The sequence below is a fragment of the Ptychodera flava genome, chromosome 8 (assembly GCF_041260155.1).
Source record: "Ptychodera flava strain L36383 chromosome 8, AS_Pfla_20210202, whole genome shotgun sequence".
NCBI lineage: Eukaryota > Metazoa > Hemichordata > Enteropneusta > Ptychoderidae > Ptychodera > Ptychodera flava.
The window spans coordinates 14,621,363-14,649,097 of record NC_091935.1 but is presented as its reverse complement, the minus strand read 5'-3'; the positions used below and the strand labels follow the sequence as shown (position 1 = coordinate 14,649,097).

The 27,735-nt window shown below is 36.7% G+C and overlaps 1 protein-coding gene across 1 annotated transcript in view; it reads left to right on the top strand.

Annotated features, from left to right (window-relative positions):
* Positions 1 to 27,735, top strand: part of LOC139139530 (multiple PDZ domain protein-like) — a 149,318-nt gene that overhangs the window by 64,211 nt on the left and 57,372 nt on the right. Inside the window, exons 19-24 of the mRNA XM_070708443.1 lie at positions 3,856 to 4,038; positions 5,757 to 6,010; positions 13,918 to 14,027; positions 15,182 to 15,292; positions 22,784 to 22,927; positions 23,853 to 23,973. Coding sequence (XP_070564544.1) covers positions 3,856 to 4,038; positions 5,757 to 6,010; positions 13,918 to 14,027; positions 15,182 to 15,292; positions 22,784 to 22,927; positions 23,853 to 23,973 — 923 coding nt within the window. The remainder of the gene's footprint in view (positions 1 to 3,855; positions 4,039 to 5,756; positions 6,011 to 13,917; positions 14,028 to 15,181; positions 15,293 to 22,783; positions 22,928 to 23,852; positions 23,974 to 27,735) is intronic.

Below are 27,735 nucleotides of genomic sequence, written 5' to 3'. Positions count from 1 at the left end.
TTACAGCTCTTCAAGCGCGTAGATCAATAGTGATTGACCGTACGTGTTTTGGCATGGTTACAAAGATAGGAGAATTTAGACTCAGGACATATTTTACCACAAAAGCTTATAATATTACAAGTCTAGGATTGGCACACCAAATGAACACCCTGAAATCAACTTCCAAAATGTCCATTACACTTTCATTGTTCTATATCATGTTATCTCTAGCATAATTGTTAAAAATTTAGCCACCTCCTACTTTTGACAAAATATTTGTAGTCATGTTGCGTAGGAGTTGTATAAGAAATATCACAAATAGTGTCCCAAGTGTCGTTTTGTATCTTTAAAATTCATGTTGAAACTCCACAGATTTCATTTGTAAAATTGTCATGCAGTGTGGTGTTTTGAATACCAACAAGTTCATTATATTGAATTCAAAAGAAATGTCTGAATTAGGAATATGTGACAAAGGTTTAGCAGTGCCTCAAAATGCTGTTTCTCAATATTTTTATGGAAATTTTTTTGTCACCTTGAATGAGAAGTTCGTATTTTTTGTATGGAGATTATCATGTAAAGGTTGATGTGTTTTAAATAGTATTCACAGACAGTTTACCAATATGGCTTAGCATTGTTCCTTTTCTTTGGGGAATATGTCAGGCCAGTCATTGAAAATGGCAAGAATTTAAGGTAGAACGTGCCCCAGGGCAGATATTCTGACTCTAAAATTTCTCTCTCTTTTGATGGGGGCTCATTTTAATACTCTTGTTGAAAAAAAAATTTCACCATTTTAGTTTGTCGAAAATCCAAAATTTATTTTTTACTGTAGAGCTAACAGAGGGATGGTGGCCATTTTGAATTTCAAATATTGCAAAATTTATGTTAATTTGTTTCTCTAGTACTAAACTTTGCACGGTGACCCCAATTTTCATTGTTGATTTGGTGCGAGAATGGTTACAAGTTTCATTTAGGAAATTTTGAGCAAAAGTATTAGTCTTTCACTTTTGAGGCACATCCTACCTAAAAACGAAATGAAAACTGTTAAATTTTCATGCCTGTTTTTGTCATAAATATATGTTGTTAACATGCAGTAAACGGCCATTTTGTTTAATGGGTCACGTTCAAAAAATGTTTTAGGAAATTTGCAAGATATTGTTAATGTCACCATATTACAAAGAGATGCCTTACAATGAAGACAATATCAAATTGAGATGTTACAGTTTGGTTCCCAGCTGAGGAGTTGAATAGACTGATAGGAAATCTCCAGCGTAGATGTCTACGTTATATCCTATTAATTTATCAACCGACATGATGGATGTGTGTCTTGCTGGGAAATGTACCTTACTGTCTTTACAATTATTCCTTAATGGACAATCACTCATCTTGGTGTCATCCGTCGGATTAATCATAAATATTGTCGCAGTCTCTTCTCATTTGTGGAAAGTTCACGCTAGCTTCTTGAAGTGTTTTTAGAATGCCAGAAGTGAAATATTGCCTTGTTACTAAGGAGACTGAAATCGCCAAATTTGATTTGTTCTGACCATGTGATATAAAACATGATAAACACGTAGGCAACATGATATCTCTCTCATTGGTCAGTTTTGTTGAATACACATCTGTACCAAAAATACAGATGTGCTCCAAAATTTCCTCCATTTATAGAAACAGATTTTAACGATACCGTTGCAAACCTATGATAAAAGTGCAAATACTGTCAGCATAAGAATTTTGGCAGAATTGTGTATATCATGTACCTCCATTCTTCATAAGGTTTAAAACTGTAAACACACATTTGCATGGTGGATTCACCAATGGGTTCACATCACATTGTCACTGTTTTGTAAGTGTGTTTGTTTCACAGCATCTCAACCCATTTTCCCTTATAAGAAGTTACTTTTTATTGTGCTTTATTTAGCGTTCGACTATATTCTTCACTCATGGATATCACTTTTCTTTTCTTTGTAAACATATCCATTCTTGATACAGTGTATTCTGCGCTACCCTGTTAACCCTTTGAGCGCCAAAGTCAATTGTTTTGCCTTTATAAAAAGTACCTCAGTCAAAATGTTTTCAGATTTTTTCCAAAATTTTGATGAAAGAATGTAGCACAGGAAATGTGATGTCCATTTGGGCCAAAATTATTTTAAAAATTACAAAAAAATTCATAAAACTGGTAAAATGTTGAACTAAAATTTTGGTGGGAAAAATTACAACACTCAAAGGGTAAAGTGTCCCTCAAAATGTCTATATGTTTTCCAAACTATATGTTTCTCCTGCCATAAAGAGAACTGACATATTGCTACATTTCCATTACTAAAATGTCAAACACTCTGACATAAACCTGTTTTGATAAGTGACCGTATGGCCTTCCCATTTTATTTCAAAATACCTGATTGAAAAGGTAAAGTATTTCAGTGTTAATGTTCACTTTGATTCTAAAAACTATGAACAACACAGAGTTTGAAGATCCTAAACAAAATATGGCCGAACCATCTGGAACATTGACAACAAAAAAAGTGCCTAGTTTTCATCACCATTATTCGTGGAAGAAGGTTTTTGGATACATGGAAAATTTATATTTTGATGACCGTGGTGCTCAAAAGTAAATGTTTAATTTAAGACAAATTGAATCAGAAAATTCAATTAGGTTTGGGAGGATTTCAGTCGAAAACATGCATATTGAAAAGTGTGATGCTAATTAAATTCATCAGATGCTACAAAGGACATGTCTTAGTCTGTCTTTGTAACCGGATGTTTTTCTGATCATCTGAGCTACCCACTGGGAAACATCAGTTATATCTAAAGGCACTGATGAATGACGCACTGTGTCAAGTTTTACATGTAGAGGAACAGAATCATGTACAAATGAAAAAATAACATATCACTCTACAAGGTGTTTATCGGGTGAAAATGTACAAATCAGAGATTGGCCGCAAATATTGAGTGGGATGGCAGTAGGTAAACTCAATTTTCAACCTGCAATTTTAAGTTTAAACTACCGGTATAGTAAGCCCATTGAAATGTTTAAGTTTAAACTAGTAAGCTATTAAATTTGTGTTAGTACGACCTTGATATAGAAAAATAAGGTCAAAGATAAACATTGTACAGTTCCTCAAGGGCAGGGATGAAATTGCAGTTGGTTACTGAATGTCAGGTAAACATTTATTAAATTACGCACGGATCAAATTTGGAGAATTTTGCATGGCTTTCCTGAATTCTCATGGGTTTCAATTGTTTTTACCTCAGGGAAGGTGAACAGTAATGCAAGAAAGATCACCTTTTTAAGGCAATTTGTTGGTTCTGTGCGTGCTGTTTGGCTCACATGGGTTATTAAAGTCGGTTACTGTACGTGACACGCAACACTGCTTCACTTCCACAGTTTGGAATCGCCATTGTAACAGTGGAGCAGGTACTACCATGCTGTATCCGTATTCTTGTGCATAGGTCTGAATTAGCAAATTTTTTATGTGCTAATATCGCAAGAAGAAATCTGTGAGGATTTTGTTGTCTGTACCTTTTTTGCGAGGATACTGCAAATAGCAAAGGATCCATCGGCAAATACTGCTGTAAAAAGGAACATACTGGAATTTTGCATCAAAGATGAGCTAATATACGATCCTGAAATTGAGATTTTTGGATTGTATTAGCCATAATGAGCTACAAATGAATTATTAATCATAATTGTCTTCTTTTCAATCATTGTATGTATAGTGTGCCATTTACATTACACTGTACTATTATAGCGCCCTCACACCTGGTATTCTGCAAACAATGGATAGGTGACTGTTATAAAATGATATTCTAAGAGACTAGCAACAGCCTTGCATTATAGTAGCACTAATCATCAACATCTGATGTGTTTACTTTGTATCACAGGATCACCTACATACCAGGCGCGGAAGCTGCCAAATACCTGGAAAATCCGGAGTCTTACACGCCCCCACACGAAGCAGAAGTTGAAGAGAGTCCCACTCCGGAACCAGCTGAGGAAATACCGGCTCCCCAAGAGTTTACAGCTGTGTTTGCAGAACCGTCTGTTGCCGCTGTAGCTGTAGAGCAGTGAGTATTTTTTCGTAAAAAAAATTCTTCCAACCAAGTTCTGCCTTGTATTTTGACCGAAATTTACTGAAGAGTAATAGGAATAGTTCCAAAATGTATTGTGCAAGGCTTCAGTTATAATTGAGATTATTGCTGGAATCATATCTTTATCTGTGACACAAGTGTATCTGCAGTTTTGCCTGTGTCGTAACAGTTCCTGTTTTTGTATGTCTCACTGTCTGCGTTAGTTGTCTCCTGCTTCCTGCTCTCTCACATTTCCAGCTTTTCCATTGTTTCCAATAGGGCAGTTCACAGTTTACGTCACTGTTCTCTCATTAATATGCAAAAATAAATATTTGTCCGCATTTTTAGATTACGCTTTTGAAAATTACGCATGCAAGAACGACGAAAATACATCACAGTGGGCGACTGCTAGTGTAACAGTGAATACTAAAAAACATATTCACGACTCAGAGTACAAGCTGCAAAAACAGCCACGCATGCAACATTGATAAAATTTGTCCGCATTTCAAGCTGCGTGTCCGATGTCGCGCGCGTACAGCTATATTTAGTAACAAACCTGTAACCGTGAACAGCGCTATTCCAAGTATGTCACTTTACATCGAGGCATCCTACCTGTACTATATTTACCATACCATTCCTTTTCATTTATCCTCTCCCACCTACCTCCCTCTTACCTCTCATTAACTAGTCCCCCCTCCCTGTTGCTCACAAGTCCTTTCTTTATCCACTATCCACAAATCCTACCAGCCAACTGTTTTGGATATTACAGTCTCTTGTAAAGCTACCAATAATAGCAACTGTTACAAAATACTACATGCATCCAAATTACCGATAACAGCATGGTGCTCAGGAATTTAGAGATTGATGTCCAGTGATGTAGAAGTGAGGAAGTTTAGAGTCAAGTTTGTGCATGGCTGTAATGTCCAAAACAATATCATTACAGATGATATTCTTCCCAAGATAATGCTTTTTGTGACGTCTTAATTAGAGTTCTCGCTTTGTCAAGCTAGCTGTGACCTTCGAATTAGAATTCTCGCTTTGTGAAATGGTTCTACTCCGGAATAAAAAGGAGGCGATGCGAACGCCGTTCTACATACTCAGTATGCCCAAATAATCACGTGATGCCGGTACAAACAAACCCACATGTGTACTGAACGCGTATGGAAATACACGTACGTCTGTGCGCGTTTGCGCACATGGCTTTGTTTGTACCGTGGTCGATTCGAATTCCGGGTTTGGCCTATTGTCATGCTGATACTGAGAAACTTTCAAATATGACTGGATTCATCTGGTGTGAGTTGATGAAAATGAAGACCTTGACAACTGTCAGGCGTGGATGATATCCTTGTTTACCCATCTGATATTGGAATACATTCTTTTCAATGTATGAACAGCAAACAACAGTTTTTATAGAAGATTGCGGCGCCATTGTCAATGTGTGATTGTGTGTGTCTTTATATAGTAGCCACTGTGGACCCAATCATCATTACTGTGAAAATTAAAACTCAGTCATCTGTGCAGGGTCTATTCTTTGAACACCAGTATGCCCTCTGTTACTTCAAATGTGAATTCATCATATGGTTTGTTATTTTGCTGTCATAGAGGCAGCGTCGTCACATTCACTGGAGAGCTAATCCTACGCTACTCTCAGATTGGAACCGTCCTCGGGGGTATAGCAATAATTTCATGACTTTGCCTTTCTTGCATAATTGCAGAAGTGAAGCTGCCCCAGTCCCAGGTGACTATGACGTCCAGGAGACAGTAGGAGACACACTACAAGAGCCCATAGACATGGCAGCAGCCGTGAACACGGCCAGGACGCCACCTCCAGTGCCCAGGAAACCTCAAACCAGAGCCTTGTATTCAGACGGGTCTCCTGGTGTGGTAGCCACCGCCAGGTGGGAGCCTGTCAGGACTGTACAACTAACCAGAGTGCCTAACAAAAGTCTGGGAATCAGTATTGTGGGAGGTACGTCAGCTTGTTTCAAGACTACTAATTTTAATGCTTTGTAACTGTCGTCATCTGTGTTGCTGGTCCAGGCATTATGAAACTTTGGTAATATTATTATTCAACCCAAACCTGCAACCATGCATACTGTGTCTGACAACACATATTACACTCAAGCAGTCAATGCATTTTGAGCAATGTTATTAATGCTCACATGGGCTGCAGATAACCTCAGGGAAAACGTGCTCTTTCAGCCGAGCTATTCACCAGAGGCAGAAATTACAGTAATATTTTTATTGGATCAGAGTGTATAACATTCAGTATCAGCTTGCGTAGTGAAAAAGTTAGTGCATAAACCTCTTCAAGGTCAGAGGTCAATACACTAGGTTTCAGGCTGTCACTTTTAGAAAGGTGTGTGTGAAGTGTATGTGTATGTGGTTAGGGGTTTGTGTAGATGTCTGTATGTACCTGCCAATATTCATTCTGTGGAAACGTGCACCAGTGCATTTGTACTTGTAAATTGTATGCACATACTGGCATGCTCGAAAATGTTACCAGTCTTCAAATGCTTAATGTGTTCAAAGTGACTGAATTTTTTGTGTAACAACTAGCAAATAATTTATGTTCACTCATGTAAGCCATCAGGTTTCATGTCATTGGTGCAGATAGCACAACAGATGCAGTAATGTGGTTCACCATCTACTTCCCAGAATCTGTAGATTAATAGTCCAATTACTTTAAGTCAGCTTTCTCATTCCGTTGAATTCCCAATGAAAGAGATTCCTTTGAACCTTGGAGAAAATTCTAATGAAGACAAGATTACCATCCGAGCATGTTTCCTCCTTAACAGGGTAACAAATACAATTCCCTGGACGCTATCAGATCATAATTATTATCAGGATTGACAGTGGGGTGGAAAACACATGAGTGTATAATCAGAATTATTGAAAGAAATCCTTGGCGGGTAACTCATCAGAGCCATCGAATATCAAAGAGAGAAATTGATCAAGTTACAAGTTCTTGCATGTCAGTCATAGTGCATTCTCCCAGGTGATAAGAAATAGACGATGTACTGGTACTGCCAAGTCAGCTATCAAGTCTTAAGCCATAGTCTTAAGATACTTACAATTCTAATGGCAATTTCAGTGTTAGACATTCTAGATTAAATCAACAGACATGTTAAAAATGAATATTTGGCCATTTTGATGAGAGAAAAGTGTAAGGACCCCACGGTGTTGTTTATTGTTCCCTGTTCTTGTCATTCTTTTCTCCATGAATCACAAATCAGTAGTCGTCGAATTCATGAGGATATTTGAAGGAAGACTAAGGGAGGTGTGTCAAGGATGTATTTGATCGATTGCGTGTCTGGACCTTCGGAGATTGCAGTTTCTATGGCAAATTGGTTGGATTTCTCAGGACCTGTGGCAAAATAGTTTTACATGTAAATGCTCATCAATTCATAGTAGCTGATGAAGTTAGGGATTGATATTCTTAGTGCACAGCTCTGTCTTTGCTTTGATGGTTTCCATGATGGATGAATCAATGAACAGCCAGGAAAAAAAGAAATGGATATTTAGAGAGGGATATGAGGAAATATTCCATGGATATCTGAAAACCAGGAAAAGATGTAGATCAAGGAAAAGATGAAGAGCTTATTGTAAGGGGGTTATGATGTTTAGAATGAAAAATCTAAAATGACAAACAAATATACATGACTGTGTCACTTGCAGCTTCACATGAAAGGGATCGTTTCCTGATAAATTTGAACGGAAAACATGAATTTAAATTCAATGGAATGAACGTTTTCTCAGTAGTTGGTTCCATAGTTGTGTTGTTTCTAACAGACAGACAAATATTACAGCTTTTCTGATCTTCTTAAATGCCCATTGAATTCAAATTGCAAGTTGATTTTAGGAAACTGCCAAAACTTGCCCAAAATGTCGCACATTTGTCTAGGGTACAACAAATGGCCCCAAAAAACCACTCAAAAGGATGAATGTGTAGCTTTTCAGGGCTGATAGGAGAAACCTAACTGTTCCTGCACCTTCTCTGTTCACTGTGTTTAAGCACACTACTGGAATGTTTTCTTATCAAAAGAAAAACTAAACATTACGATTATAAAAACATCAATTGCATTCCAAATACAGTGCAAGTCTCTCTACACACTACACCCAAGACATACTGTACAGGAGCTCAGCTTTCAGCTCATTGCTGGCAAAATACTAAACTGATCATGACTTTTAATATTCTGTTTACATCTGCGAGACTTCATGCTCATTTAAGCTCATTTCCTCACTCTCTTTAAGTTGGCCATGATACAATCAGAGTGAACACCCAGTTTATATCACGTCTTCACATTACTGTTGTCTCAGTGGTGTCATGTAGATGTAGATGTTCGAACGGAGGAATTTTCAATTCAGACAAAGATAGACACCAGATTGGAAGTCAGAATTCAAAGCAGACTATAATTTCATGAAACAATCAGTGAAATAGCACGAAACAGCCAGAAGGCTTAATTTGTCATGTCACTCTAAGTAGAGACCACGTGAATGTAGGCAGACATGCGATGGGATTTGAATTTCAATTCATGGTAGTCCATACAAGCCAAAGTGAAAACATGTCTGTATTTGTTTCCCACTGGGTATCTGAAAGTTCACTTCCTTTTAAGGTAGTATGCGCCTCAAAAGTAAAAGACTTCAACTTTTGCTCAAATTTTCCTCAAAGAATCTTTCGACCATACACTTTCAAAATCAAGAACAAAAATCGGGAGTCACTGTCCAAATTTTGGTACAAGACAAACAAATTACCCAAGATTTCAAAATGGCCGCTATCCCTGTGCTAACTCTATGTAGAAAAATAAAATTTTCAATCTTCAAAAAGGTAAGATGGTGAAAATTTTCCTTACTGAAAGAGCTTCAAAATGAACCCCCAAAGTGAGTAGATTTGAAAAGAATTGGAAAGTGTGAGTCTAAATATCTATCCCCGAGGTATATTCTACCTTAAAATTGAAAATTCTAGTTTTACACAATAAAAATGTGAAATACATCTGTAAAAATACTATGTTGTCTTCTTCAGAATTTCTTCTCAAATTTTACTTTCAAATTCAAAAAAAAAAAGAAAAAACAAAACTGGCTCAATTATATGAACAAACCTGACTGTGCCAAGGCCTCTGTTGATTTACAGGTATTTTCCTACAGCAGAAATTACCTTCAGTGTGTAATCTCAAGATCTTAAAGGGAGGAAAATCCCACAAGAAATGTTGGAACTGCTCGAATTAATTTGTCATTTCAGGAAGATGCTTAAATCTAATGCAGTTGAGTTCAGGGGGTGTCTGTAATCTGACATAATCATATCAGGAATTGTAGATAGAGGGCAGTTACTCATGCTTCCATGGGAATTCCTGAAAGCAGAAATCATGTACGCTAGCGTTGCCTCATTACTAGTCCCCGCGGACGAAGTCCGGCGGGGACTTATAGATTGGGTCCCGTCTGTGCGTCCGTCCGTCCGTCCGTCCGTCCGTCCGTCCGTCCGTCCGTCATCAATAGTTTCTCAGACACTGCTGAACCAATTTCGTTCAAACTTGCACAAAGGCATAGCACTATGACCTACAGATGCACGTCGATTTATTTGTGATACGATCGAATTTGGCCGCTAGGCGGCCATTTTGTTGCGATTTTTCATGTCTTTGGACCATAACTCAGACATCCTTGAGCAGATTGTGTTCAAACTTGGCACAAAGGCATAACACTATGGCTTTCATATCCATGTCAAATAATTTTGCGATATGATCCAATATGGGCGCGAGGCGGCCATTTTGTTGCGATTTTACATGTCTTTTGACCATAACTCAGACATCCTTGAACAGATTCTGTTCGAACTTGACACAAAGGCATAACACTATGGCCTACATCTGCATGTCAAACTAATTTGCGATACGATCCAATATGGCCGCGAGGCGGCCATTTTGTTTGCGATTTTTCGTGTCTTTGAACCATAACTCAAACATCCTCCAACCGATTCTGTTCAAACTTGGCACAAAGGCATAACACTATGGCCTACATATGCATGTCAAATTATATTGCGATACGATCCAATATGGGCGTGAGGCGGCCATTTTGTTGCGATGTACATGTCTTTGGACCATAACTCAGACATCCTTGAACCGATTCTGTTTAAATTTGGCACAAAAGCAAAACAGTATGCCCTTCATATGAACACCAATTTATTTCGTGAAATGATCCAATATGGCTGACAGGCGGCCATTTTTTTGCAATTTTTTCATGTCTTTGAACCGGAACTCAAACATCCTTATCCTTGAACCGATTTTGTTCAAACTTGGCACAAAGGCAAAGCACGTACTATGGCATGCATATGCATGTATCAATTAACCTTGCGATAGGATCCAATATGGCTGCAGAACTGCCATTTTGTTCGAATTTTGCACGTCTTTGAAGCGTAATTCAAAGGTCATTACACCCATTTTGTCCAAACTTGGCACAAAGATCAAGCACTATGGCATACATGTCAATTTACTTCGTGACATGTTCCAATATGGCTGCCAGATTGTCATTTTTTTCCAATATCGCTGCCCGATGGTCATTTTTGGATTTTTTCATGTCTTTGAGGCTTAATCATATGCAAATATTCCTTAACCAATGTTGTTGAGACTGGTACAAAGATAAAGTACTATGACATACATATGCATGTCTACTAATTTTGTGCTATGATCCATATGGTCAATAGACAGCCATTTGATTTCAATTTTGGTGTGATTTTTTTATGTCTTTGAAACATAAACATAGGTCACTGTCCCTCGATGGACTGATTTTGTTCAAACGTAATACATTCTTGTGCACATTAATTTGTTTCATTATATGATTTGAAATGGCTGATGGCTGATTACGACAACATACCCGATCCCATAGCATTTCGAAAATTCCACCAAACCATGTGTATAGTATGTGCCGTCATGACACTAGAGGCAGTGAGGGCATCGTTATATGTGATGTAATCAAAAGTTCCTTCAATGGTCATTACTGGTAGAGATGAGTCATTTATTGAACGTTCCTCAGATTACTTTATTATGCAAGTCACAGGCCTCAGGATGCACCCGTTGCATCAATGTCATTCCACAGCGACCTAGACCACAGCTACCTAGACACCAAAGATTATAACAAAATGGACAAGCGGGGACTGTGTCATCAACGATGACTTGTTCTCTGGTATTATGGCTGTACCAATGTACCGGGGATGAAGATAAATATCAATCGCATCTCCTCTAAATTCTTTGACTCCATTAAACATATTACTCAGAAGCATAGTCTTTTGATTCTTGTACTATACTATTTTTATCATCAATTTTTTCCCAATATTTATATCCTAAAATAGCTGCCACGCCACTTTAATTGGATTTTTCTTAGGAATAGAATATGATACAAAGAATATTGACTTATTGGATGAATGTGGGCAGAGCATAAAAATTTACAGATTAATACCGGTAATTTAGCTTGCTATTTGACATTTACTGCATTAAGAAACAAACATCATTAATCATAACTAAAATCCTTTTCACTATTATAATACACATTGCAGGACAAAGGAATTCACAAAATTTTAATGAAATCACATATTATATAAAGATCACATGTAGATCAAATTAAATAGAATGAAAGACCGTATCATGGTGTTATTGTTGCCATATACCATCTGGAGTGTCAGTGACTTTTCATAGTGTAATGAATGAAACATTATTTACATGTCATGTGGTGCATCTTGACCATCTTGTTGATAAATCTCAGCCAATAGATTATGATGATAAACTGCCTATGATATACAGTTCAAGGTTGAGATGACCAGCATTGTGCAAATTACATTAAGCAAGAAACATTGTCATCGTCAACTGTCAATCACCCTTCATCAATGTCAAATCCCTGTCAACTGTGGAAATACTGCCGGAGTTTTTGTAATGCAGTTATTTTTATCCATGGCGTCAATTGATGCAGCGTTTTAATTTCACAGTACAAAGTACGGCTGCAGGAAATTGGTTAGCAGAGATTTGATGGATAGTTCATGTAGTAGATGTGTAGGCATCTGATTTTCTTGTACTGTGGTATTGTGTTTTGATTGATAAGTCAGTTGCATTTCTAATGTTACATATTTTTCTGCATCATTTTGTTTTGGCTGAGGGTATCCTTGGTACAGATCCTTTGACTCTCAAAATTGTACAATTCTTTCCTCGACTTCATTTTGTCTTTACTCATATAAAATCTTGTAGAAAACCAACTTTGAGAGGCTTTTTTCCCAAAACTTGAAAAGATAATTATGATCTTAAGGGTCATCACAAATAAATGGTAACCATTTTGAATTTCAAATACCCAATAACTTTTATCACAGTCCAAAAATATTCACAGAGACCCACGACTGTCAACTTCACCACAAAGAAGAAGAGTTTACAGATTCCATGAGCGAAAAATGAGCAGAAATTTAAAATTTGTTTTGAAAGTGCATTCACTGAAATCACTGATCAGGGAAGACCTCTTACTGTCCATCAAGAATAATACCGGACATCTACATTATGTCTTTGATAGAAAATATAACTTAAAACACTTTCTTTCAGTTTATTCCTGTCCACTGTACATACACCCGTGGCCACTTTAGTGTTGATTAAGCCTGTCTGGTGCAAGCAGAAATTCTGTTTGTATGAACGAAACAAAGTGGTGGTCGGTGTAATAAATGCAAGGTTCACTATCGGCACCCCACTGTTAGGATTGAGATAACGTTCTACTAAAATGTCTCGCCTGCCCAATTCAATCGATGACAACACTGTACTGTAGACACGCTGTAAGTCTGCACCCCGACAATGAACATCAATAACAACGGTCGCGAATATCATACGAGAAAATCCTTCAGTAAGGACGTGGGCAGCTTGATTGTTCAAAATATAAGACATTGTGGTGGCAATTTGGCATCTAGCGAGGTACCACGAGGAGCTACAAAAAAACAAGCAAGCGACCGTTTTAAGATAAGCGTGGAGGGAGCCAGAAAAGTTTGGAAGAGATATATACATGTATCAGGACAGATTCCCTTCAACCGGGATGAGAAAAGTGTCGTTCATGGTTACCCACATGTGAATACATGTACATGTAAAATGCTACCCCGACTGTACTTTACTCTTACCTTTCTGTACCAAGTGAAATTGGAGTAAGTTTATTCACGGTTTGTAGGAAGGAAAAGTGGCTTGGTGCAAGTGAATGTTTATTTCGAAAGTTTTGCAGTCAAGACGGGCGATGTCTGTAATTTAATTGCTAACATTTTCAAAGTGGCATTTTCTCAATTCCCGCGTCTGAACAAAGTCTGAACACGACACTTACGATACACGCTATAGTATCGTTGGTATTCATTCACTGCAATATTGAAATCGGCACAAAATGTGTGATGTTCTGTAACACTGACTGCATTTGAAACACATGAGTTTTAGCAGAAACTAAATACTGATAGGGCAAGTGCTGTGGTCAACATCATTTGTATACAGTGTATTTTATAATCACTCCGTAATTTCAGGCTAATCGGCGTGTTCATGGGGTACCGATAGTAGGATCATTATCACCACTGATACAGGGTAAAGTAACCGTTTTATCACCCTTCTGCAGACAGAATTTCTGCTTGCACCAGACAAGCTTGATCAACACTTAAGTGGCCACGGGTGTAATAGTCCTCTAGTACTAATCTGTACCATGTCGTGTAAATTGTGATTTTATTGGTCTGTGTAACTCAGTGTGTGCTAACTCTGTAATATGATAATAATAATAAAGGTTTATTGCAAAAAAACATTGTGACCAAAAGGTCAAATTACGTTTATATACAAGACTTTAAGAAAAAAAAAACTTGTACGAAAAATTTACATTGCTGTCTAATATGATTGTTTCCAGGTCGTACCGGTGAAGGTCCCATTGCTCAGGGTATCTTCATAAAACATGTGTTGGAAGACAGTCCTGCAGGCAGAAATGGAACCCTGAAGACAGGAGACCGAATACTGGAGGTAAGTCATTGTCATGTTTGTGACAGTAGCATTGTTTAACCCTTTCACCCCCAGTTCCCTGTATACAGGTCCAACTTTACCATAGAAAACAATGGCTTTGGGACAAACCATGGTGGTGAAAGGGTTAAGATGTGTTACACAATGCAATCTTTCATACTGAAAACCTTGTAAGCCAATTTGATGTGTGTCTGACTAAAGACAGTCAGTTCAATTAACCCTTTGAGCGCCAAAATCAATTTTTGTCCCCTTTATAAATATACCCCAGTCAGGTTTTTGTTTTAAGATTTGTGCCAAAGTTTTGATAAAAAACTGTAGCCAATGAAAAGTGATGTCCATTTCGTCCAAAATTATAAAAAAAATTACAGAAAAAAATCATAAAAACTGGTAAAATGTTGCACTAAAATCTTGGTGGGAAAAATTACAGCACTCAAAGGGTTGACTCAAGAAAATTCCAAGGAAATTCAAGTTGATTTACAGAGATCAGAAATCTCTGAAAAAGGTAGAGGGCGCACTGCTGAGCACCATAGTTTACAGAAATTTCACAGTCTTTCAATTGACAGGGGAATCCCTTGCTTTCTGCGTACCTTGTTCTGGGTAATGCTGTTTTGACCAGAGACTGGTAAAGCCAAGATAATTTTATTGAGTTTTCTCAGACATTCTCACCCCATTATGACCACGCAGTGTAGTGCTGTCCTGTGTCAATAGTTAATGGAATTTAATGTGGCCCAGCTGAGTACACGGAATCACTTGATGTATCAAACCAACCAAACTTAATAGTAGACAACGGAAATGTCACCGTATTTCAAAAATAATTAGCTCTGTTGCTTAATGTAGCAAGCATACACCTAGAACATGACATATTCACCAGAGTGTTCACCAACAACCTAGTTTAATTCCAGAGTACCACTGAAATGTATGTAATTTTACACGCCATCACATGTACTTACCCTATACACTTTCGGATCCATAGTTAGTAGTTTCACCGAACATGAAAACATAATTTTATTCCACAGAAACGAGAATCAACAAAGAAATTATTGATTTTTATCCATATTTTGCTGTGTATTGAATAATATTAACCAAAAATCATGGCAGTTGAGAATAAATACAGACAAACAGACAAACAGACATTTCTCCAATGCATTTCTTCCTAGGTGAATGGCCATGATCTGAGAACAGCCACTCACGACCAAGCTGTTGAGGTCATTCGCAATGCTACCAGTCCAGTAACTTTCCTTATACAAAGCCTGGCCCCCAGTGCATGTGTAAGTTGAACTCTTAAAAAAACCAACATTTTGAATATCATTCATGGGGGCTTTTGCTTCATACATAAGAAAGAGGCAATGCTATATTGAAATTCAGTGTCTAACAAGCAGGGGAAGGCTTTATAATGTTTGAAAAACTGGTAACATTTAAATTGTTGTGTTTTTTAAGAGGAGCCACGAATTAAAAAAAAAATTGAAAAACAAATCATGGAACTAATGAAGTTCTCTTCATGAATTCAACAAAAATTATCATTAAAACAGTGTGCTAACACAGATATAAGATATTTATATGCCACTTGATGCATATTGCTAAATGGAGTTACTGCAAAAAAGGGAAAATTACCAAATCTGAGAAGAAAAAATAGAAGAGAAAAGAATAAAAAGATTTATTCCATGTGGATATTTTATATCAAAGCCTTGCCTGCCATAACCCGTAGTGCCAAAAGTGAACCGTAGTGCCAAAAGTGATGATTTTAACATGTTTTGGCCCAGTACTTAATTCCTGTGGTTGTTTCTTGGTCTGGTTCTGAATTTTATAAAGTTGGAAAACAAACAAATATGCAACAAAATCTTTGATCAGGTAACTGCTAAGTTTGTTCACAGGAATACGTTTACAGGTAACTCATTCCATATGTGTGTTCATGGTTTTGCCGAGAGATGAATGTGTCCTTGTCAAATGAATTTCAGCAAGTTTATGACTTTCCAAAGAATTTATTTTGACAAACTCCGTAAAAGCAATCTATAGTTGGACAAGAAACAATCACAGTTTTTCACGGCAATGTACAAATTTATGATTTTGAATAAAATGAATTTTAAGTGAGAAGAAATTAAGTTTCCTATGTGCTATTCCCAAAGGCAGCTTTCCAACCCGTAGTTTTCAAAATTTGTATTACATTCAAAATTTGGTTTCTCTGTCTTGAATCTGGACATCTTCATACTTTACAAGCAGTTCTTTGTTATTCAAAGTGATTTTATTTAATACCTGAGTGCCAATGGGAAATTGTATGAAGACAAAAGTTTTGTGATTTGCACCACTGAGGGTAGCAAATATACTTTTAGCTGATTTCTGATTGTTGCAGACGTTTCATTACTGAAATGTTTGCATAGTGAGGATGTTGATCTCGGCAAAGAAATACTGAATTATTCTTTTTATTATTACTAATAAGCGTATTTGACCTGTCTAAGATTTATTTATCAATGTTTTTTAATTTATCATGTGTGGTTAAAAGGGATTGCCCATGATGCTTGATAGACATCTGACCCTTGACACTTGAACTTTAACCTACACACATTCTCCAGAAAAGAAATTGGCACAAATTCTCTCCTAGTTTGCCATCTGATAGTTTGAAAGTATGAAATAGGAGTAAAGATCTATGTTTATTTTTGGTGTAATTTCTTGCATGAATCAAGTAGGGAAGGATTTGCCCCATTCCAGTATGTGAGATTGTAAAAGGTTATTTCCCATCAATACTGTGGAATGTCATATAACTTGTAAATGGGGCTAATGTGTGACCAACCCTAACGTCTGCCTACCCCTGTGGTCTTGTTGACATGGCTTGTTTTCCATCATTCAGTCTGTCACCATACACATTCATTGATTCACATCAATGTTCATATTGTGGCTGCCTCGTTTGCATCATTTTTCACACCATTTGCGTATTTTCATCACGACAGCAGGCATAGCATAGCACAGCATCCAGTCAATAAACAATCCAAGTAAAAAGCCCTCAAAAGAAACTATTCTTTCATTTACTCTCCTTTCCCAACCCCTAAAATTCTGCTCAAATCATGAATCTGAATTTTATTTATCCATTTTATTGCTTCAGTATGACGTAGTTCTCTTTTTGCTGGCTTGAATTGTGTTGAACTCATTTTCTACCCAAGACACTATCAAAAACTACTAAAGTTCATAACAATTTTATGATCTTATCGATAATTTTGATGTATCAAATATAACAGATCCATTTTCGGACTTCTGATAGGCATTCTCTGGATGATATATAAAACACCATGGCACTCATGAAAGAAAATTTGAACTGCGATTACTGACTGTTTGCTTCAACGAAATTCAAACTAGCGGAAAAAGATTATCAATCATTCAGTGTTGGCTCAATATAATTCAACCATCCAGATATCAATGAATCCAACGTGATTTCTGTATGTTCAACTGGCACAATCCTGAAACTTCATGTACAAGGTCATTACCAAAAGTCACAAAAGTAACAACAACCAAACCTGTGAATAAAAGAATTTTTTTCTTTTGGGGCTTTTGAAAAGTGCGATGAACTCAGTACATTTTAAAAGTAAAAGTGTGTTTATAATTGCATGTGGTGTGGTCAACAGAATCTAATATGTGAAAGTTGAAAAGTTGTGCCATCGCCCATGGTGAGTTAGATACCATTAAACAGTGTACTGGCACTTTAGAATTATGCATCTGCATGTGTGAGATTGTTAGTTTGTTGTGATATTGACGGCTGTACACTAACATTAACTCAAAAAAAGACGTGTACATTAATTGTTATAAACAGCAGACACTGATTAGTTGGTTTATTTGATGAAGCCCTGTGTAATTTGCCCGTATCACCAATCATGTAATACCCCCCTACCCTCCCAACCTCCTCCCCAACCCAAGTTTCCAAATCCTCGCTAACTGGCATCTCACCCGTTGCAGTAGAAAATAATAATCTAATTGATACAGATCAACTCTTGAAGACTTCGACTTCATCAACTCAGCTCTGTTTATGTTTCCAGAAGAATTAAACTGTCCTTGTGATAGATTTCTCAAACCCTTTCACCCCTATTTCTCAGTAAAGAGGTCCAGTTTCACCTTTGACAACTGTGGGGTCGGACCACAGTGAGGTGGTGAAAGGGGTTTCTGTTTACAGAAGATTTACAATATGATGATTAAAATAATGAAAAAAAATGGCTTTATAGAGAGTAAACAGAAATTGGAAAATTGTAAAGAACAATGTAAGAAGCAACAAACTTCATAAATTTATGTTGACAGACCATTGTCAATTCATTAAGTTGCCTGAAAAGTCTAGATTATGATAAAGTACATGGTTACATTTTCATGATTTCAACAAAACTGCAAAATATTTTACTGAATGTCAGCAAAACTATAATCAACATCTGTAGTTTTCTGCCCACATTCCTCTTTTTATTAGCTTTAAAGTTGTTTTATTTTCAAATTCATTATGGCTTTAATGCTCGTTAAATTTTGCTGATTTTTAAAGGTATTTTATGAAATACATATTTTTGTCTAGCCCTGGCAGTATTATAATTTGCTTTGCCTTTTTTTTTCGCATTGTGAAATATTTTTAGGCTAGATTGGTCAGTTTCTCCTCTTTGCCAGTGTAAATTATTCAACTCAAACCATTGGCAATGTGAATGGTCAGACCCAAAATATTGTCCTTCAACCTTCTCTGCGACCTCATTCTCAGTACTTAGTTTTTGCCCAGTGAACAGTAGCCCCAACTTTCCGTTTCACCAAAAGTACTTGAGCACCACCACTGATACTTATCATAAATACTTTTGTTTTTATACCTCAAATGGTATAAGTTTAAATACTGTAACAATCAAGTACCTCTCATTGTTGTAGAACATAATCAATATTTGGAGAGGGGAAGTGACAAAATGTATATTTCAAGAGGGGAAACTGACAAAATCTAGATTGTTATCATTAATTGTATATTTTAATCTGTTCAGCAGTTTCCATGGTGTTGTAAATCTTTCCACCAGTTATTCACTTGCCAATAAAAATTCACCCATCTCTCATCATTTATCTTGTCCTGTCTACTGTGTTTCAATTTGCTGGGTGTGAAAGCAATCAGGTGGTATGATTGGTGGCGTGACTTTGCTCTGCACTGTATGTGGCCAGTGTTTCCCATCTCAGCTTTGTGTTTGCCTTGCTTTGCCTTCTCAAAGCAGTCTAGCTGTTAAGGTGTGATGCATTTCAAGGAAAACTTCCAGAAAAAATATGAATCCTTGGTGTGCATTATGCATCTTTTAAATTTAATTTTCAAAACTTCAAGAAAATGGGGTTTTCACAGTAAAGCAGTAATGAAAGTTAAAATACATATATTTTGCTTCATTAAAGGGAATGGCAGCTATTTTGAATTCTAGCCATTGACGCTTTCTTGCAATTCATTGTTGCAATTACCGTAACTGTGTTGTTGTTCAGGCCATGCAGTGGTTATTGGCTAATGAAAGAGGATCATCTATTCTTAACGTTCAACACTTTACAATACTATCTTTGAGTCAACTTTAGTGATAGGAAAGTTCCCTCATAAAACATTGGAAAATACACTTATTCCTTGAAAGATTGATCTAGTGTAAAATGACCAGTGACTTGATCCATCTTGTAGTAGTTTTCACTTGGCACTCTGTGGTGTCAGCTGATTCTGAGCTATGTCTCAATCCTCCTTGACAGAAAAAAACCCAGTCCTTATCAACATTTCAATAAACAACCATATATTGTACATGTGTCATTTCAGTTGTCAGTCTCTCCTTATTCCTATTCTCTGCATCCCTGATTGAAATAGCGGTTTATTGAAAAGCCATAGGTACAGTCTGTTCCAATTTGAGGAGATAATGCATACTTAAAATAAGCAGCAAATCTCCGAGTATTAGGAGATTACAGAATCATTTGACAGATGTGGAGGGCAAAGGTACATGTCTGTGAGTTCTCTCTGTAACGTGATGATTTTCTCTATCTTCATGGATGTATCTAACAGTGAAGCCGAACACTCATCTATTGAGAAATGAAGCGTTTGTGTTTGTGACTGCATCATGGTTTAGCAAAAACTTTCAATGGCTGATCTGGCCTCTGATATCGAAGTAGGGAAGTTTTAATGCTACTGTGGTGTCCTATGTCCAAGAAAGTGTTGTTGTGTTGATCTGTTTTGTATTGTTCTCAAATTGAACAGGTTCTGACCAATGCTTCAATTTGCCTTTTCAAGCATCAGCCTGGTTATATTTCACCACACAGATTTCAGTTCTTCAACTTTAAGGAAACATGACACATCGTAGACTGGCAAGCCAGTTATTGCACACGCTTTTTGTCCTGTTTTGTCTTATTGTTTATGTTTGTGTCCGTCATAGGAATCAGATTTGGATATGGATAAAGCCACCGTAGTATAGAAGTAGAGGATCTATAAAGAAATTTATCTGATATACTGTTTGCACTATTGAAACAATAATTCTGGTGATAATAGTTGTTTTGAACGGTCAAAGTATAAATTGCTATACTTTTTGCTAAGTTCATATCCTCTTGTCCAGTACCTCAGCAATCTCTAGAATGTTATATCATGTCATCTCTCAGATGGCTTTTTGGTCTGAGAAATTTAAGAAAATCTTCATCTGATATCTTACTAGCAAATAGCTACAGCTATGCCTGATTACCTGAGTTGACTGGAAAGCAGAATTAATAATTTTTAGGGGCTTTTTATATTGATTTTGTGTAAATCATGTGGGAATGATTTGAAACATTTTCAAGAACCGCATTTTACTCAATATTCTCCTTTTAAGTTACTTGTCATCTAGTAGTAGCAGGGTGTAACCATGTATGAAATGTGTCGTATCATCAAATTTACTAAGTTCATGATATCTATACGATGGCACGGTGAAACAAAAGAAAGACTACGTTTTTTCCATTTCCTATTCTATCCATTTCTATACCCCGTTGTTGATATAGAAACATCCTTATCAGTAACTGTTTTTGAAGTAGGATTTTTTTTCCCATTCTGATTACTGTGGATTGTTGTTATTCTGTTGAATGTGTTGCTATCAAATGTCTGTTGTCAAAGCAACTGAGTTCATGGATATGGCCACATGATAAGTGTAGTTTGCTGTAGTATTGCAGTTTGATGTGAAATTGATGTGATGTGGTGTGAAAGTGATGTGATGTGGTGTGAAAGTGATGTGATGTGGTGTGAAGTGATGTGATGTGGTGTGAAAGTGATGTGATGTGGTGTGAAAGTGATGTGATGTGGTGTGAAAGTGATGTGATGTGATGTGATGTGATGTGATGTGGTGTGATGTGATGTGATGTGCTGTGATGTGATTTGGTGTAACATTGATGTGTTTTGGTATGACAATTGTACACGTTCGCACAACTATTATTTAGCAGAGTTCCTATGGATACAACCAAGCAAAATTTTCCCTTCCGTCAAATGTTATCAAGTCCGCCAATGCAGATCTTGCCATGTAGCAAGCTTTGTTGAGCGAAGGACAACAGTGGTCATAAGTTTCTGTTGTATCAAGCAAAAGTCACCCGCTTTGTTTTGCAATGTAAGCGGAGATATGCATAGATATTTCAACAAGATTTTGTTTGGTATGTAGCCATTGAGGAAACTCTTCTCTCGAGTGGATATATTGTATTAAAATACTGTAACGCCTTTTATAAAGTTAAATGTATTGAATGTAGACTTTGAGTGTGTCATGATGAATGAGTGTAAGATTACTACTCAATAAATTACCGCAGTTCTCTCTCTGATATAAAGTGTCACCATTGTTTTGTATATCATGGATGCTGTGCCTTGCTTTACTGCCCATGTCATTTGGTGTTCACCTTCGACCTTTCACCTCTGATGTCACACCTCTTTCTTTCGTAAGTTTTCTTTCATTTTTCATGGTTCTATAGATGTTGAAATTTCATATACTTTAAAAACCTACCAGAACTTTCTGAAAATTCTGCCTATCTAACGGTTTTTGTTACCATTCAATAACGTATTTGTCACCAGAGGATTTTACCACAGAATTCATATTTGCATGTGAATGTGTATCGCTGACTGTCCAGTATTCATACAAGAAATTGCAAGAGATTCCTATAGGATTAATCTGTCTTGAGTTTGTTTTCTCATAACAACATTATAAAGCCAAGATTCCTGAGGGAAGATCTGAAAGGCAGAAAGTATATGTTGTGTTTGATAAACTTGTACAAAACTGCATGACAACATATTCATGTATATTGTTTCTTCGAGTGGAGTTCTTTTGCACTTCTGGGTAGTTTCATCTCAACTTGTGCCATCAGGCCATCCTATCTATAGAGGGCGCTATACTCAAAAGTAAATATCTTATATCATTCTTCGTCTGCAGAGATGCACATTTCTTCTTGCAAACATGGTCTTTCTGCTAACTCCTCCGGTCACTTTCAATTTGGTGCCCTTTTTGCCCTGACTATGATTTTTGACTTGGTAATTGTTTATCACATTATTCATGATTTGATCTTGCTCAAGACCATCATATTATAGTTCTGCTGTGAATAAAAGACCCCAAATACCATGGATAAAGTATGCTTTTTGGAAACTTGAGTTCTCAGAATGTTAGTAACAAATTTAGGAACACTTTGCCGAATCAAACTGAAAAGCTCATCATAACATGGAAAGCTCCTGGTTGCAACTTGTTTCTACCATTCCTTTCATCAAACTGGGTGTGTAAGAAATATGTGTATATGTACATATGTGTTTGTAAATATATATGTATACACAGCCTGATGATCTGGAGCTTGGAAGACCCAGCCAGGATGAAGACTTGGAGATATTCAGTGCCACAGTGGCTACAGTACAGAGTGCGTCCGTCTCTGAAGATCCATTTGAGGTTGGCGTGGTGAAAGGCAGCCCCCAGAAAATCCAGGTATAGTGTCATGAAAATCAGTTTCTTTGTAGTTTGGTAGAAGGAGGAAAATGCTTCCCAGTTGGACTAAATCAAAATCAACTCAACATTCTTCTTGACAGGACTATTTTAACCCTTTGAGTGCGAAATTCAATTTTTGTCACCTTTAATACTAAAATATACCCCAGTCAAATTTTTTCAGATTTTTGCTGAAATTTTGATAGAAGACTGTAGTTATCAAATGTAATGCCCATTTGCTCCAAATAACCAAAACATATACAGAAAAATTCATAAAAATTGGTAAAATTTTGATGGGAAAAGTTACAGCAATCAAAGGGTTAAATGTTCTATCTAATTATGGTCTTTTTCTATGCCAGTGACAGTGGTCATTCTTTCCTGAAATTCCGTATCTTGATCAATTGTTTCTTTTGATGTTTTTGTCACTGTGGTGTATCAATGATAATTGCACTCTGTGCAAAACAGCATATACCATATTTTTCCACATAATCATCCAGAATATGTAATTGATCTTGGAAATTAAGGATTGGTACTTAATACCCGGTCCCTACTCCAACATGTTCCAATATGATATGGTTTCATTGTCATTGAAAAGAATGCAAAAAAGTGACATACGCTAGACTGTTCAAAATTTGTCACCAAATATGTCTTATGTCCAACAAATAATAAACAGCCCTTTTACGGGCCAGTTAATCCTCTTTCTACCGGGCGTCATAGACACACCATAGAAATAAATACAAGTTGGAAGAAAGGATTCATATAAAGAGAACTACTGACATAACAACAATATAGAATGAAAGAGACAGTATATTCAGGTAAAATTTTGTCAAAATTTCACCATGCCCAAAATAAAGACACTAACTTTTAGACACTTAGCATAGCAGTTTTTGGAGAGATCATTGATGTATGGTTTCTGATTGTTGTCAAGGACCCTGCGGAGGATGGAGGAGATGATGATGAAGAGTTGGTAGATGATGTGATGGAGGTGAACGATAGCACAAGTCATTCTGAGGATGAACATTCTGGTGATGAGTTTGGGTACAGCTGGGGTAAGTTTTACACTATTGATCATGTCGTTGTGAGTTATGTATACTTTAGGTAGTGTGTGTTCTTTTGTATAATAATAATATTTAATAATATTTATTTCTTTAAAGCGCACTACACATACGTCTCAGTGCGCTTTACACATTTAAAATTGATAAAAATACCAGCAAAACATGACAAACTTAAAATGTAAAAACAATCAAATTATGCTAAAAAAATTATGCTAAAAACGTACATGGTTAAAAATAATGAAAATTTCTGCAGAGTAAAAAACAGTCAAAATACAAAAAAAAGAAAATTATTAAAAATTCTACTGAGTAAGTAGCAGAAAACGTTAAAAATAAAATAAATAAAATAAAAACAAGCATCAGCGGTTACGGTAAAAATGGTGACCCTTCCGAAACATTAGTAATAGTGCTTTACAAAAAGATGGGTCTTTAAAATGCGCTTAAAACAGTCAACGGAACTAGCATTACGGATCTGGAGGCAATGAGTTCCACAGAGATGGTGCACAGAACCGAGAAAACTCTCTGCCCATATGCCTTGTTGAACATTCCCCGCGGTGGCACTAACCGTAACGAATCACTCGATCTGAGATCTCTGGCAGGAGTGTATATCTCAATCAGATCCATGAGATAAAGTGGAGCAACACGATGAACTATTTTAAAGGTTGTCAACAAGATTTTGAATTTAATTCTAGCTTCAACCGGCAGCCAGTGTAGATCGATGAATACAGGTGTGATATTATCAAATTTTCGAGTACGCGAGACAAGGCGAGCTGCAGCATTCTGAAGTGACTGAAGGCGTCCGAGCTGAAATTTCCCAACACCATACAAAAGACTGTTGCAGTAATCCAGCTGAGAAGTGACAAATGCATGGACCATCTTTTCTGTTGTGGGTTTGTCCAACAATTGACGGATCTTGCCAATTCTACGCAATGCATAAAATCATAACAGTGTTTGCCATGGTGAAGCTGGGAGTAAAATTCAAGGATGATGCAGTAACGTTGCTATTGGATGTCCAATGTTTGTCATCAAACGTCATAGCTAAAAGCCAACTTGATTAGACTTCATGACTTCTTCATAAACATCATCAGAGCGCCCTCAGTTGATCGGTTTTAACAACATATACCTGTATGTTATTTGTCTATTAAACGCTAGGGTCAGAATTTTTGGGGTCGAATTCTGTGTTTTGTTGTTCTCCTGTTGTTCAATTAGACTATTGGAAGCACTTTATTAGTGCTCTTGTTATTAATTTATGCACTGAAACACTGCAATCTCCAAACAGGCAAGTAAAGGCCTAGAGCTTACAAACAGCATAAACAATTCCATAAAATTTCAGCAAGCTTTTTCAATGTAGCCTGTAACAATCTATAGTGATTCCACAAGAGTATACAGTATATAGCATATACAATGGGGCTGTTGTCACCTGAAATTGCCTCTATTTGGCATTGGGATGCTTTACAACCCTTGGTTTATAAAACAGGATGAAGAACATTTATTTTGAGGAAAGTGTGAATTTACTGCTATCACAATACTATCTGATGAGTATGCAGTTCAAGTGTCTTACAGAATTAGTATTCACTGTTAGAACTTCTGGCAGGTGTACTTCAGATGTAGGAGAGCTGTTGCTATGGCTACTGCCATCCCCCTCTCTACATGGATTCAGCATAATCTCTCGTACATGCAGCATTTTATTTCCAAAAACAGCTGCGTTAATTGATGATAGCCAGTTGTGTGTTTTTCTTGAATCAGTCCGTTCATGTTGTTCAGAGAAAAAGCAATGAACTTTGATTATATGATGTAGTTGGCATGTACACTTGCACAGTGAAACAGTTCACTGTATCTTGGCCGCATTGTATCAGAAAGACGGGAAGAGTGATTAGAAATCTTTATTACCTTGGTATCCAATATTATAATCAATATTATTAACAAACCAGCAGATCTACAAATTTAATACTAAAGTATTACGCTTTATTCTGTGGCACGTTTTAATATAGAACGTGTCAAAAACGGTTGGGTTGTACCCTGGTTCAAAGGAAAGCAAGCAGGCTGTAAAATAAACAGAACAAGGCAATTTGATTGTTCATTTGGTGTGTGCGACTGTCAACATAATTGAACCTGCCATATGTCAAATGACATGGTCGTATGGAATTAACAAAATATCCCCCCACCCCATTCAGCTATTGCATCTGTCATTGAAGGAATTTACCTAAATGGGCACAAACACATCATGTATATGAGAGGTAGGTTTTCTCCTTGCGTTTTTTATCTCATCACAGCTGTATGATGTCCCCTGATAATGTGCATTGAGACTACAAACAATCTCTGCATACAAATTTACCTTGTCTCCAATTCCACGTTAATACATTCTCTGTTGGGAATACCAATCTCAATATTGTGTTTTATGGTTTGTTAGTATATCCTACATCTCAGATTTGTTTTCCGTGTTTTCAGTTCTTTCTTATCATTACCTGAAATAGACATTAATGTTACATTCACGTTGCATATTTTGATCAGGAAAGGTGGAAATACTGAACCTGTGCATCCCATGAACAAGTAGAAAGCAGCTCTGGGGACGAAAACATTTCCATTATATATGCTTCAAATCTTTCAGGGTTTTTCATTAGAATGTTTGAAACTTGTTGGTTTGACGTGATATTTTAGTTTTCAAGTTTTTGTTGTAAAAATGTCTTTGTAGGTGTACTTAGTAGACTAGCCTTTCACACTCTCTCATCGTTCACTGTTTTATTTGAACACACACCTCTACAGCAAACAGGATTGAAGCACCTGTGCTGTCATGCATGTGCAAATAGCGAGTTGGCCATAAGCAAACATTTATCCAAACGTAAATATGAGTATGCATGAACTCAGAAATCTGTACCAATACATGGTGGTAGTGGTTACTCTGGCAACTTAGCTTATCTCTGAGAACACACAAAACGAACAAATATACGGTCAGTACATGCATACGATTCGTGTATACATATGTACATACGCACGTACATACCTACATATACATATATATCAAAGTATACAGATGTTCTCATGCAAAATTACAGTGCTCGATGCTAACATCAATTACTTCAAGTACATATTTGTACTTGAAGTAATTTGTGATATATATATATATATATATATATATATAATATATATATATATATATATATATATATATATATATATATATATATATATATATATATATATATATATATATATATATATATATTCCCCTCCACTAGAAAAACAAGATAGATGATTCTACATGTTTGCTATCTGAGTAATTTTCAAGCAACAATGTGGAAACCATAAGATCAGATTACCTGTAACTGGACATGACGTGCACAAATTCCAGAAAACCACAGTTAATTGCAAACCAGACATGGAAATTGGAAATTGAACTCTAAGCTGTGATCCTGGGCTACAGTTTATTTGTTTCTTAAAACATGTCCATTACAGTGGAAGATTTTTTGAGGCTTGACCCTAATGACATCATTGGTATTTGGAAAGGCTGCGTCTCTGCTGTTAGGCTTGGAAACAGAACTGGAGTCAAATAGCTAAATAAATGTAAAGACAGACAGTGTATAAACAGTCTCCCACAAATGATACGTTCAGTGACCTTTTTGATGTCCGGTATTTTACCAGCCAAAGTTTTCAGTTCTGAACACTGAAGTTACTTCACTTGTGTCCCTGGTCTAGTGTGTAGCATTCATTCTGAACAAAAAACTGTGCAGTTTTGAGTTCAAAATAAGGACTACATCTAGT